This window comes from Phocoena phocoena, chromosome 7 (assembly GCF_963924675.1).
Source record: "Phocoena phocoena chromosome 7, mPhoPho1.1, whole genome shotgun sequence".
In the NCBI taxonomy this organism is placed as follows: Eukaryota; Metazoa; Chordata; class Mammalia; order Artiodactyla; family Phocoenidae; genus Phocoena; species Phocoena phocoena.
This window is the reverse complement of record NC_089225.1, coordinates 53,855,733-53,869,373: the sequence shown is the minus strand read 5'-3', so window position 1 is coordinate 53,869,373 and position 13,641 is coordinate 53,855,733. Positions and strand designations below refer to the sequence as shown.

Genomic DNA, 13,641 nt, shown 5'->3' with positions numbered 1-13,641 from the left:
TCTTTATCCAGAGAAGGTGATGTTGTGTATATGGTGGGATTGGAAGGGAGTCCTCTGTGATGAGCTCCTTCTGGAAAACCAAATGATTATTTCCAACAAGTACTGCTCCCAATTAGACAACTAAAAGCAGCACTCAACGAAAAGCGTCCAGAATTAGTCAACAGAAAACGTATAATCTTCCATCAGGATGATGCAAGACCGCATGTTTCTTTGATGACCAGGCAAAAACTGTTACAGCTTGGCTAGGAAGTTCTGATTCATCCTCCATATTCATCAAACATTGCACCTTTGGATTTCCATTTACTTCAGTCTTTACAAAATTCTCTTAATGGAAAAGATTTCGGTTCCCTGGAAGACTGTAAAAGGCACCTGGAACAGTTCTTTGCTCAAAAAGATAAAAAATTTTGGGAAGGTGAAATTATGAAGTTGCCTGAAAAATGGCGGAAGGTAGTGGAACAAAAGGGTGAATCCGTTTTTCAATAAAGTTCTTGGTGAAAATGAAAACTGTGTCTTATTTTTACTTAAAAACCGAAGGCACTTTTCGGCCAACCCAGTACCTTCCCACCAGCAGTGTAGGAGGGTTCCCTTGTCTCCACATCCTTGCCAACACTTCGTATTTCTTGTCTTTTTGATAATAGCCACTCTAACATGTATGAGGTAAGGTTTTTTTTTTAATCTTTGGTTTTCAGCAGTTTGACTATGATGTACCTAGGTATGATCATCTTTGTACTTATCCTGTTTGGGGACATCAGTGAGCTACTTCAATCTGTAAATTTATGTCTTTCACCAGTGTTTAGAATTTTCTTCCTATTGCTTTTTCAATTTTTTTTTCTTTCTCCTTTTTCTCTCCTTCTATGACTCCAAATTCATTTATGTTAGACTACTTAATAGTGTCCAACAGACAACTGCTTTTCAGTATTTTTCTATTTTTTATTTGGAATAATTTTTTGATCTATCTTCAGTACTTTCTCCATTCTGCTGTTAAGCCCATACGGTGAATATTTTATTTTAGAAAGTGAATTTTTCAGTTTTGCTATTTGCATTTGGCTCTTCTTTATATCTCTGCTGAAATTTACAATTTTTTCCTTTATTTATAAGTTTATTTTCCCTTGGTGTCTTGAACATACTTGCAGGTAGCTGCTTTAAGATCTTTGTCAATTCCAATACCTGGGTTACCTTGTGGTTGGTCTCTATTGATTGTCTTTTCTCTTGAGTATGGGTAACATTTTCTTGTTTCTTCCTATGCTTAGAAATTTTCTGTTATATACTGCATACTGTGAATGATACATTATAGTGACTCTGGGGTTTAGTGTATTTTTCTGGAGAGTGTTAATATTTTGGTTATTATTTGTATTAGCAAGCAATTAACTTGGCTGAACTGAAATCTAAATTATGTCTCCCCACAGAGGATGGCAGCTGATGTCTCTAAGTCATTTTAGTCTTACCTGGACTGCTTAGAGTCTGATCCACTCTTGCATAGAACAGTGACCAGTCAGAGACATGGGTAGAGTTCTTTGTGGTTCTCTCTCTTTGTGGTTCTCTCTCTTTGTGGTTCTTTATTTTCCAGTATGTGCCTTCTTACTTTTCAGCTGCTTTGGTGGCTCCAAACTCTGCTTTTCAAGCCAGTAAGATTTGCATCTTTTGATTCACATTTCAGCTGCTCTGTACAGCTCAATCTAGGGGTTTTCCCTCAGGCAAAAGCTGTAAAAACAGGAAACCCATCCACTTCTACTTCCTCCTTCCAAATATTGTCTCCTAACCAGATTCTGCCTATTTTTGGCTGCTCAAGTGCCTTCAGGTAGTTGTTATTTATATTTTTTTCCAGAATTTATTGTTGTCTGAGGGAATGTTGGTGTGATAAGAGGTATTCTGTTATTACTCATGGCAGGATTTGTTTGTTTTAAAAAGTAAAAATCTCATGTATTTATATTAATATTTCCAGTTCAATTCAGAACTATAAGGTTTTTATTTACATCTGTATCTTCTTTCTTCTATACCAAGAATTGTGGTTCTGAAGGACATAAAGCAGATGATAGAATTAGAATATCACATAATTATTTATTTACTCCTTTCTGTATCTTACACACACAGCAGTCTCAACAATGTGTACTATCACAATGACCAAAGAGATTATGGAAAATAGTTAAAACATTTTTTGCTTGTGCTTTCCATGAATTTCCATAGCACAGTTTTTTAAAAAATTGTGTTAACAACTTTGCGTGCATTTAGCCATTAAATTTTATACTCTCTTCCTTGTACTTCTCATTTAGTCTTTATCAACAAGTAGATAATAATATTGCTTGCCATAAATTGTTAGGTTGAAACTATTCATTTTGGTTGTCTAAAGCTTATTCTCTAGATTCTTTCGGAAGGGCTCATGGGAGCCAGTGTTTCCCAATTTTTGGCCTTACGTTAAGTTTATCTGTGTCTTCCATGTGATAAAAATCAATTTTACCAAATATAAGACAGATTTTAATTCAGATTTTCTTTCTTGAATATCTGAAATATGTTACTCTGTTTTCTTCTGGCATAAATAAAGTGTTGCCTTTGAAAAGTTAGATGTTGGCCTTCTGGGCTGAGTTCTTAAGTGTACACAGTGCTTTGGTCAGTAGTTTCAGGTTTTGTTTTTTTCAAGAAAGTTTTCTTGAATTATAGTCTTTACTATTTATTCTCTTATGGTAGTGCTCTTTAAAGACTTCTGTTATCTGAATGTTGGATCCTTGTTACTTCATTAAGTTGTTGCTTTCTCTCATCCTTTTAATCTCTTCATTTCTTTTGATTTCGAAACTGTTCCTCCATTTTACCTTCTCATTCTCTTAAAGCATTATCTGTTGTATGTATTTTCTCTTGTGTTCATTCAGGCTTAATCTTCATTTCTTTTATTTTTTTTGCGGTACGCGGGCCTCTCACTGTTGTGGCCTCTCCCGTTGCGGAGCACAGGCTCCAGATGCGCAGGCTCAGCGGCCATGGTTCACGGGCCCAGCTGTTCCGCGGCATGTGGGATCTTTCCGGACCAGGGCACGAACCCATGTCCCCTGCATCGGCAGGCAGACTTCCAACCACTGTGCCACCAGGGAAGCCCCTAATCTTCATTTCTGAAAAAAATTTTTTCAATTTCTAATGCTTTCCTGAGTTCTGTTACCTTATTTCTGAGTTTTTTGAAATCTGATTTATGTTGTTCTTGCACGTCTTGAGTCATTTTTGTAATGACTTTTATCTCATTTTGAAGTAGTTATAATTTTCACCTATTTCGTGGGCATATGTTTCTGGTATGCTTTTATTATCAGGATGTAATTCTGTATCTTTTTTTTTTTTCCTTATAATTTCATAGGATTGACCTACATCATTTTCTGTTGCTTACTTTTTTATGGTTTAGGATGGCATTTCTTACAGAGCCCCCTCTACTGTTGTTTTTGGGAACTCTTCAAAAGTGTGGCATTTGGGGCTTCCCTGGTGGCGCAGTGGTTGAGAGTCCACCTGCCGATGCAGGGAACACGGTTTCATGCCCCGGTCTGGGAAGATCCCACATGCCACGGAGCGGCTGGGTCCGTGAGCCATGGCCGCTGGGCCTGCGCGTCTGGAGCCTGTGCTCCGCAACGGGAGAGGCCACGACAGTGAGAGGCCCGCGTACCACAAAAAAAAAAAAAAAAAAGTGTGGCATTTGCTTTCTATGATTTCTAAGGCTTTGTTCTCTTCCCCACTATTCTCATTCCTTAATCTTCATTGTACCTAATGTGCTCAGTTTTGATTCCATGCTCAGTAGCTTATCCTCATTGTGACACTGTTAGTGAAGGATCAGTTTTAAGAGTTCATAGAGGCTAACTGCCCCAACTTCAGACTTCAGGAAAATGCAGAAACCCAGTTATAGCTGTTTTGGGAGTCTCTGTTCTCAGATGTGTCAGACACTCTGTTTTCTTCTGCTGCTTCTCATACCATGCAGGTTCTATGGTTGTTGGTGATTTGTTCCCACTTGCTGTTTTAGGGAGATTTATGTAGATTTCCTTGTCACCCAATTTTGTTGTAAATGTTGTATGTGGGTTTGGGGATTTAGGGATGCTCAGAAAAGTTGCCACTGCCTCCATTGTCCTTGAATCTTTATAATTTATCACTTATCAATTGCTGTTTATGGTGTTCTCTTTTTCAAGTTTGATAATCTTGCCCTAATTAGATTATAATTCCTCTAGTGCTTGAATCTTAGTTCAAATGCTATTTTGTGTTGAAAATAGCCTTTACAGTGTCCAGCATATCACTGGACATATATGCAATGTATCATATCAGTCATCAGTTTGGAAATTAGTCAGTCTAAGGGTAATTATAGGCTAACTTGCAACCTTGTAATGGTAGTATTAGCAGCTACTCTGACAAATTGAAGGGAAACGGGTACCACCTAGCCTGCTTGTACATGAAGTTCATTCATATGTCATCTTTGGCATATATGCTATAGTCTGCCTGGTCTAAACATTCCTGGAAGACATTGATCTAATGTACTGATGGTCCAAAAAAGTCGACAAAGTAATAACCATCATAGAAACATTGGAAGCAGAAAATGTTATCCGCCATAGTGATAGTTCATTACTGTCACAGTTCAAAAAATATTGTAAAGGAAATTTAAACTCTTTGAGTGACACAGTTAAAATGGTCAAGTTAGTAAAAGATTTTTTTAAAAGGCTAAACCCAAACAAACAGAAACCAGAGATTGACCAGTTTGTTAATATGAAGAGGCAAAGGGGTGTAGGTGAGATATGATGGAATTTCATAAGATTGTGATAAAAATTAAGGAACACAAATAATACTTTCAGTTAAAGGAGGCATTAGTTTTTATACATTGGGTAGTAATTTTAGGGATCTTTTTATCCTAACAACATCTCACTTCCTTTGCTTCTGAATTTGATATTCTAAAAAGTCAGCTAACACAAGTCAGTTCCTGAAACACAGCAGAACTTTATTGATTTGATAAAACTTTCCAAGTGTAGTGTTAAGAAGTTGGTGTTTCTTATTTTTACTTCATTTGTCTTCCCTATTTAAAGGAATCATATTTTATTTTTAATTATAAAGATATTATTTACTTTGTAAAATGTTCCATTTAAAATTACTCCTAATTTTTACCTTTTTAAAAATTTTCAACAGGCCTCAACAAATAATGAAAGCTCTAATCACAGTTTTGGAAGCTTGGGATCTTTGAGTGACAAAGAATCAGAGGTAAGTAACTTCATTTTAAATATGGTGCTATTAATAAGTAAAAGTTGGAATCACTGTTGTTTTTTTTAATTAATTTTTTTCCTTCTTTAATACTTGTGCTAAAGGTTAATCCTTGTTAAGTTTTTTGTAGGAGCATTTTATTCTGTTTTATGAAGCAGAGCATTCAAACCGAAGACTGTATTGGACATTAGAAAGAAAATATAGTTTCTTTGGTTATGTAGGTGAACTTGTACATTAATGGTATTGACAGATATTCTTAATTACTAGCCGTTCATAATTCTAAGAGATGAACGTGGTTTTGCAATACGTTGTATTTTGCAGTTTTCTATTATTTCTTGTTCTACTTCCCTCTTAGTTTGGTCCTGAGTAAAGGTTTGTTTACTTTCTGAGATACAGAAACACATTTTTTTTCTTTTTTTGAAATTTCTTGTGGGATTTCATGCTGTTGGTTTTCACTTTACATATTTTAAAATATCTGAAAAATCCCCTCCTCCCCCACCCACTTACTCTCTCCACTAAGAAAATATATGGAATTTTATAAGTAGGTATTTGGATCCATGGTATAGTTCACGTTGAGCATGATATTCTTGATGGCATTTTAAAAAATGTTTAGACAGGAGGTTCTTTGGGTAGTAGCATTCATTTGTTGATGCTGCAACTTCACTTTTTGCAGATACAGTCTGTAATATTTCCTCTTCTCAGATTATGGAGTTCTGTCACTTTTCAACATTTGTGTGTGTGTGTGTGTGTGTGTGTGTGTGTGTGTGTGTGTGTGTGTGTGTTTTTCCCTGTCAATGTTAACTTCTGCTTGATCCATTTTAGTCTTTTTTCTGCTTGGGTTAGTATAGATATATCACCATGATAATAATACCATAGGTCATTAGCACCCAGTAACTCTTAGGCATTTGGTTTTGGTATTCAGTGGAAGGGGAATATCAAAGGTGGCATCTTTTTAAGCCCTGTGTTATTGAAAGCATCTAGGAATCTCTAGGTAGACAGTTTTGTGGAGTTCTGTGCAGGCACCCTGACACTCCAAAGGAGTGTGGCATAGGGCTCTCACTCATCAGGCTTTCCCTTCCACAGAGACAACTGGCAGGCAGCTGAAAGGACTGTGCAAGTGACGGGACTTTATCTGCAGTAGGTTCCCTTGAGGTAAGCGTTAGTAGCCCCTGTAGCACCAGATTATCACAGTTTAGTTTTTATCAAATTAACACACATTAAGTCCTTAAAAATTGTAGGTTTAGATCTTGTCAAAGTACATTTTTTTCAAAAACCATATCAAGAATGTTTTCACTTTATATTTCCTGGATTTTGGAACATTTCTTGATACTTCCACAGATTGGGTCTATATAGTAATTTCACATGCCTCCGCTTTTCGTAGGCTTTTATGTTATGAAGGGCAATAAAATAATTTTAGATATTTCTCTTTCCTGTTCACCAAATCTAGTGTTTCTGATGGATTTTTTAAATAGAAAAACATAGTAAAAGTTAGACCACGTGTAATGGTTATATATTTCTATGTTCTTTATAGGTATCTGTATTCCCAGTATGAGTTGGTAGATGCAATATTTGAATTCTTACAAAAGAATCAGTTTGTAAGAAAATACCACTTCCCTTAAAAGAATTCTAAGGCTCACTTTTGGCTATGTTCTTAGGTTAAAAACCATTTTTTTTTAAAGACCATAATGGTATTTGCACTAAAATACAATTTGGTTCACCATTGGATGTACTTAGCTTTATTTGTGTAGAAATTTTGACATTTGGGGACACAATAGAAAAATCTTAAAATTTTCTGGCTTTTGCTGTTTTGTGTTCTGTATCTGGAATTTCTGCAAAATAATGGTTAAGTGGCATAATATTTTGGAAATGACTATGAATTATATGTTTTCCTTAAAATTTGAAGAAGGAAATTGGGGGGGTGGTCTGTCTTTCCATTTAAGAAGTGATTTGTCTGGAAAATGGTTCCCAGGTTTTATTTCTGTACTAGATGCCTTAATGGACTCCCTTGGGGTGAAATTTCGTATACATCTCGATATAGATATTCCTATAAGTCATGAATAAAGTTGTTGGCAGTAAACAGCTGCAGGATAGAAGTACTTCTTTTTTTCCCCAGTACACCTAACAGTAAAGTTTATGTAGTATTTCGTTGTCTGCTGATGTCATTTTATTCTTTTGGTAATCCATCCCCTGAACCATCACATTTTAAAAAATAACGGTTTTTGTTTTTATGGACAAATAGTGCTGAAAGGTTTATTATTATTATTTTTTAATAGTAGTTCTCTACCACTCACCCTTACCCCACCTCGCTCTCCATTCTCTTAGCTTTTCTTCCTGGTATTTATTTCCACATTTTAATATAAATAATATGCATATCTTTTGATTCATCAATTGGACATTATCTGTGACTTCCTCTTAGTATTTATGAAGATGTTAACCTACTAATAACCCTCTGCTTTCTATCCTCTTCTTAATACTGTTTTCAGACACTCAGAACCCTCTTGTTTTCATCTGTCCTTTTACTATTAAAAGTGAAAAGCATCTGATATTCACTGTTGGGTTGATTAAATCTACTTCAACTGAAAATTTTCACTGCAGTTTATATATGAATTAAACTTGCCTTTTATTTCTAAATGTAGAATTGTTAAACAGAAAGGTTTTTTTTTTTTATAATGAAATCGTCTAGTAGATAGGAAGGTGTTGGTCTTGTTTTGCTTTATTTTACATCACTGTAGGTTTATTCAACGGGCTCCAAAATTTTTCAGTAAGCATTTGTTACATATCTATTATCTTCTAGCCTCTGTGCCCAAGCACGGAGTATATAAAGATGAATAGGATACAATTCTGCTTTCACATGAGATCAGTGTCTAGTAGGACAAACTGTTTCATAAACAGTGTGAGCTATGCTATAATAGATGTAAGCACAAGGTACTGTAGGAGCAAAGAGCAAGAAACCCCTAATTCCATCTGCCTGCAGGCGAGAGGTAGGGAAGGAAGAGAAAGAGAGGTCTTCCCTCAAAGAACAGATGATAGGGACTTCCCGGGTGGCGCAGTGGTTAAGAATCCACCTGCCAATGCAGGGGACACGGGTTCAAACCCTGGTCTGGGAAGATCCCACATGCCGCAGAGTAACTAATCCCATGCACCACAACTACTGAGCCTGCGCGCTAGAGCCTGCATGCCACAACTACTGAAGCCCACACACCCTAGAGCCTGCATGCTGCAACTAGTGAGCCCACACAGCACAACTACTGAAACCCGCACGCCTAGAGCCCATGGTCTGCAACAAGGGAAGCCACCGCAATGAGAAGCCCGCACATTGCAACGAAGAGTAGCCCCTGCTTGCCACAACTAGAGAAAGCCTGTGCACGGCAACAAGACCCAACACAGCCAAAATAAATAAATAAGTTAATTAATTAATAAAAAAACTAGTCTCTTTATCTTAAAAAAAAATAGAACAGGTGATAGTTAAGTTGTTAAGAAAGCCTGTGGATTCATCCCAGAGGACAAGGGCAAAGTATGAGAAGAAAGCAGGCAGAGGCACTAAGATGTGCTTTTGCTTTTCCATGGAAGCATGGCACATAGTTTTGTTCAAGATGTAAGGCAGTGGTTCTCAATCCTAACTGCCTTTTAGCTCACCTGAGGAGCTTAAAAAAAAAAAAACCAAGCTGCCTGGGTGATTCATCTGGTTTGTAAACTTCTGGTATAGAGAAGATATGTAAGAATGGTGAAAGATAGGCAGGGGTCAGGGTTTGAATGCTCTTGTATTTCATAGTAAGGGATTTGGACTTCTTTCTAGGAGATGAAAGGAGAGGAAACAAAACAAGTAGAGATGAAGAAGGCTCCCTCAGGGGGCAATGTATAGGATAGGATGGGAGGGAGGTGATACCTAAGTTGGAAAGACCATTTAGTTAAGGAGTGCTGCTGCCTTTACAAAACTCCAAGGTTTAACAGGAAGAAAAACTTCAAGTGGGGGTTCTAATTACAGTGTTCTCAAGTTTGCCTTTTGGGCTCTGCCTTCTTTGGATTTTGTAACTATTGATGATATCACCACTCAGGCCCATGCTTCTCAAACTTTAATACGCAAGTGAATTACCAAGGATTCTTACAGGTCTGGAGTGAGTGTTTGCATTTCTGACAAGCTCTCAGATTCCACTAGATTTTAAAAGTAGAAGCAGTAGGGCTTCCCTGGTGGTGCAGTGGTTGGGAGTCCACCTGCCGATGCAGGGGACACAGGTTCGTGCCCCGGTCTGGGGGGATCCCGCATGCCGCGGAGCAGCTGGGCCCATGAGCCATGGCCACTGAGCCTGCGCATCTGGAGCCTGTGCTCTGCAGCAGGAGAGGCCACAGCAGTGAGAGGCCCACGGACCGCAAGGGAAAAAAAAAAAAAAGTAGAAGCAGTAGAGTTTGAAGACTGAATGAGGGTAAAGAAGGAAAGGGAGGAGCCTAGGATTATTTAAAGGTAGCTAGCTTTAGGTGAATGGTAGTGGTTTTGAGTGAGATAGACAACACAGAAAGAAGATGAATAGGTTAGCATAGAAGGTAATGAATTAAATTCTGGACAGCACTGAGTTTGAATACTTATGAAATGACCAAGGCAGAGGAGCTGTCTGGAGCTCAGGAAGGAGGTCAGGCTAAAGATGAAGACTTAGTGGGTCTTGGCATACAAACAGTGCTAAGACATTATTTGCCCTTTTACAGTAATGCTAAGACATATTTGGCTTTTTTTTTTTTTTTTTTCTGTACGCGGGCCTCTCACTGTTGTGGCCTCTCCCGTTGCAGAGCACAGGCTCCGGACGCGCAGGCTCAGTGGCCATGGCTCACGGGCCCAGCCGCTCCGCAGCATGTGGGATCCTCCCAGACTGGGGACGAACCTGTGTCCCCTGCATCGGCAGGCAGACTCTCAACCACTGCTCCACCAGGGAAGCCCTGGCTTTTTAACTTTCATTTCTCCATGAGTTTACAGTGAAAATTTCCAAAGGCTGTAAGACATGTGATGATATCATTATTCTGATGATTTATGGATTGTGTATTCTGGTGTTCTAAAATTTTTTTAGTTTTAAATCCCAAAATGGTAAGGAACAGTAGTTATATCCCACATAAGAAAGGCTCTTTGGGGAACTCAAGAGTTTTTAAGAGTTTGTAGACGGGTTTTGAGACCCAGAAGTTTAAAAACTGCTTTTGCAGATGAACTCATCCTGATAGTGTGTGTAATGCTAGGAAATGTGAGCAGGCGAGACGTGTGTGCTAGAGAAAGAGTAGTAGCAGGTAAGGAGGTGGATAAAAGATGAGAAAGAAGAGGAGGAGAATAATGAGTAGAATTAAAGGTTATGGAAATCAATTAAGATAATGACTAAAAAGTGACTAAGAGTTTGTCACTTAGGCTTACTTTTAGTAGACTAATGGGAGCAAGATGCCAGATATTAGTTGATTAAGGAGCACTTGGAAAGTGAGCATATATTGACTACTCTTGGAAGAATCTTGACTGTGAAGAAAAGGAGGCAGTATCCAGAGTCTAACAGACTTGACCTATTATGTGCTAGGGAAAGGATTATAGCAGACCTGTGATGGGATAAGGACAAGCAAAGTGCTGAAGAGAGAGGAGAAACTAAACTAAACTTTTTTTTTTTTTTTTTTTTTGGCTGCGTTGGGTCTTCGTTGCTGCGTGCGGGTTTTCTCTAGTTGCGGTGAGTGGGGACTACTTTTCTTTTAGGTGCGTGGGCCTCATTGCGGTGGCTTCTCTTGTTTTGGAGCACAGACTCTAGGTGCACGGGCTTCAGTAGTTGTGGCTTGTGGGCTCTAGAGCGCAGGCTCAGTAGTTGTGGCACACGGGCTTAGTTGCTCTGCGACATGTGGGATCTTCCCTGACCAGGGATCGAACCCGTGTCCCCTGCATTGGCAGGTGGATTCTTAACCACTGTGCCACCAGAGAAGTCCCTACTGTTTATTTTTGATCCAAGTGCCTTTGGGGATTTTTGAGCTATTTAAGATTAAGGATTTTAATTTATAGATATACAGAAGCTAGGACTGTTGTTGCATCTAGACATTTAAACTTAGATGCACTTTCAGAATTGTAATGATTGTAATGAAAGAGGAATATAATATGGATACAGTGCCTTGATTGTCTTAATTTACCTGTAATGTTGATTAATGAAGCCCATTTTATGAAAGAAGATCTAATTAACTTTCTCATTTGAATTTAGTTTCTAGAAGTAGTCTTGGTATTTAAATCAGATTTTTCCCCTCCTTATTTGAATTGAAGTTATGGAGTTAATTAATGCTTTGTTCTGTTCTTTTTAAAAAATAATTTTTAAAGGCCACATTATGTGTGAGTTCTTATTTTCATATTTTGGAGGAAGTAGAAATTAAGAATACTAGAGAATTAGAACTAAAACTACCTTAGACCTAGCTTGGGGGGGCATTATTTTCATTTTTAGAACAAGTCATATTATTTATATAGTTCTTCAATAGTTTTTTAATTTAAAAAATCTTTTTTGATATTTAAAATTATATATGGACATATATAATTGATTAAATGGGATGGCTCTGATGTTAGTGAATTGGCTGGATTAAGAAATGAGCATTTCCAGTTTTCACCTAGTTTTTATATACATCCCCATCTCTACTTTTTTATATTTGCTTTTTGCCTTCTAAATAGTGTTTAGCTGAAATGTTTCCTCAAGAAGCAGTTAGTTACCTTAGATTGATTGGAAGTTATGATTTTATTTGAAAATAGAGATAATACCAGCATAAAATTTCAGATGGATTTTTGAAAATTCATTTAAGTTTTATATATATATATGTAAAATATATATATGTAAAAATATTTTTTTAATATATATGTATATATATCTTATAACCTGGACAAATCTTGTCTTTAATGTCTTAGTCTGAGCACCCAATAAGAAAGAAAACTTGTAAAATGAATTTAGTGATGTATAGTTAAGTGTGGCTGAAAGTTAACATTTTTATGCCTATTTCCCCCTAAATGAATTACCTTATTTTTTACTTTATTCTGTTTAAATCTGTTCAGCTTCTAAAGATTGTTAGATACCTAGTTTAATGCCCTCATCAATTTTAAGAAATATTCTTTGTGTCCTGTAACCTACATTATTTTCTGAAATGTTTTAGCCTGATAAATGCCCTTTGTGGTGTTCTGTTTGATTGGTTCCTCTGTCTTCTCCTTATCTTCATTTTGGCAGTATTTTCTCATTGATTTCTTCTTACTGTATTATTAGGTGAGGTTAGTAAGATTTTGTAACAGCAATAAAGGCATTTTCTCAGTAAGGAAATAAGTTTGTTTTTTTCTCTCTCTGTTAAGACTAATAATCAAACTTAGAAATTATAGTTCCTGTGAAATACCTGGAATTACTTTGTAAATTTTCATTTTATTTAAAAAGAGAAAACTATTTAATTCTGCCACTAAACATTAAAGGACACACTCTTTTTTGTTGTTGTTGTTGATGGAACCTGAGCCCCCTGCAGTGAAGGGCGGAGGAAGTCCCTAAAGGTCGAGCTCTTACAGGAAGTATATTCAGCTAGAGTTATGGAGTGTCTAACTCTAAAATGTGTTATATGACAGAGTCCACAGCAAAGGAAGTAGGTCTATCCTGGTTGAATATATACATCCTTAGTCTCCTGGAAGGAAAAATACTGTAAATCAAATGGCCTGATACTGGCTGACTCTGTGCCCCTGTTTCCATAAAGGTGGAGGACTATGTGTGTCAGAATCACCTTTTCAAAATCAAAGCACTTAGGCTCCCTTCTTGGAAACTCTGATAATACTCTGTCTAGATAATTTTTGATTTCTCATAGATCAATAAATCTTGAAATATTGATTCTGTAGGCCATTTAATAAGAAAGCAAACAAACAGCTGTTAAATGTTTCCCGTTTTAAAAGTACATTTAGTGTGGGTGGGTGGTTTTTAGAGCAAGAAGGTTCTAAGCTGACTGTTGTAAACAAGATTCGAAGAGGAACATGCCATGTCATTTTAAGAATGAAGTGGACCCTGGTATAGCACTTAATCGTAGTAGATGCTCAGTAAATATTTGTTGAATAAATAAATTTAATAATGTACTTTAGTTGTAGTATAATATAAGGCAGTTTTTGTGTCAGCTACATGTGATTCTTATGTATTCATCAAAGCAAGCTTTCTCAACCTTAACATTATTGACATCTGGGGCCAGATAAGTCTCGGGGTGGGGAGGGAGTTGTCATGTGTAATGTAGGATGCTTAGCAGCATCTCTACATGATGCATTAGATATCTGTAGCCCATCTCCCTACCCCTAAGTTGTGGCAACCAAAAATGTCTCCAGATATTGCCGTATATCCTCGGGGGGTAGAGGCAGATCTCCTCTAGTTGGGAACCACCCCATTAATGAAGGAGGGAAAATAAAGTTGTAGCATGTTACCTGTGGAGCTAGATTACAGCTCTATAAGTTTC

The 13,641-nt window shown here is 37.2% G+C and overlaps 1 protein-coding gene across 1 annotated transcript in view; it reads left to right on the top strand.

Annotated features, from left to right (window-relative positions):
* Positions 1–13,641, top strand: part of TLK1 (tousled like kinase 1) — a 149,242-nt gene that overhangs the window by 62,884 nt on the left and 72,717 nt on the right. Inside the window, exon 3 of the mRNA XM_065880125.1 lies at positions 5,128–5,199. Coding sequence (XP_065736197.1) covers positions 5,128–5,199 — 72 coding nt within the window. The remainder of the gene's footprint in view (positions 1–5,127; positions 5,200–13,641) is intronic.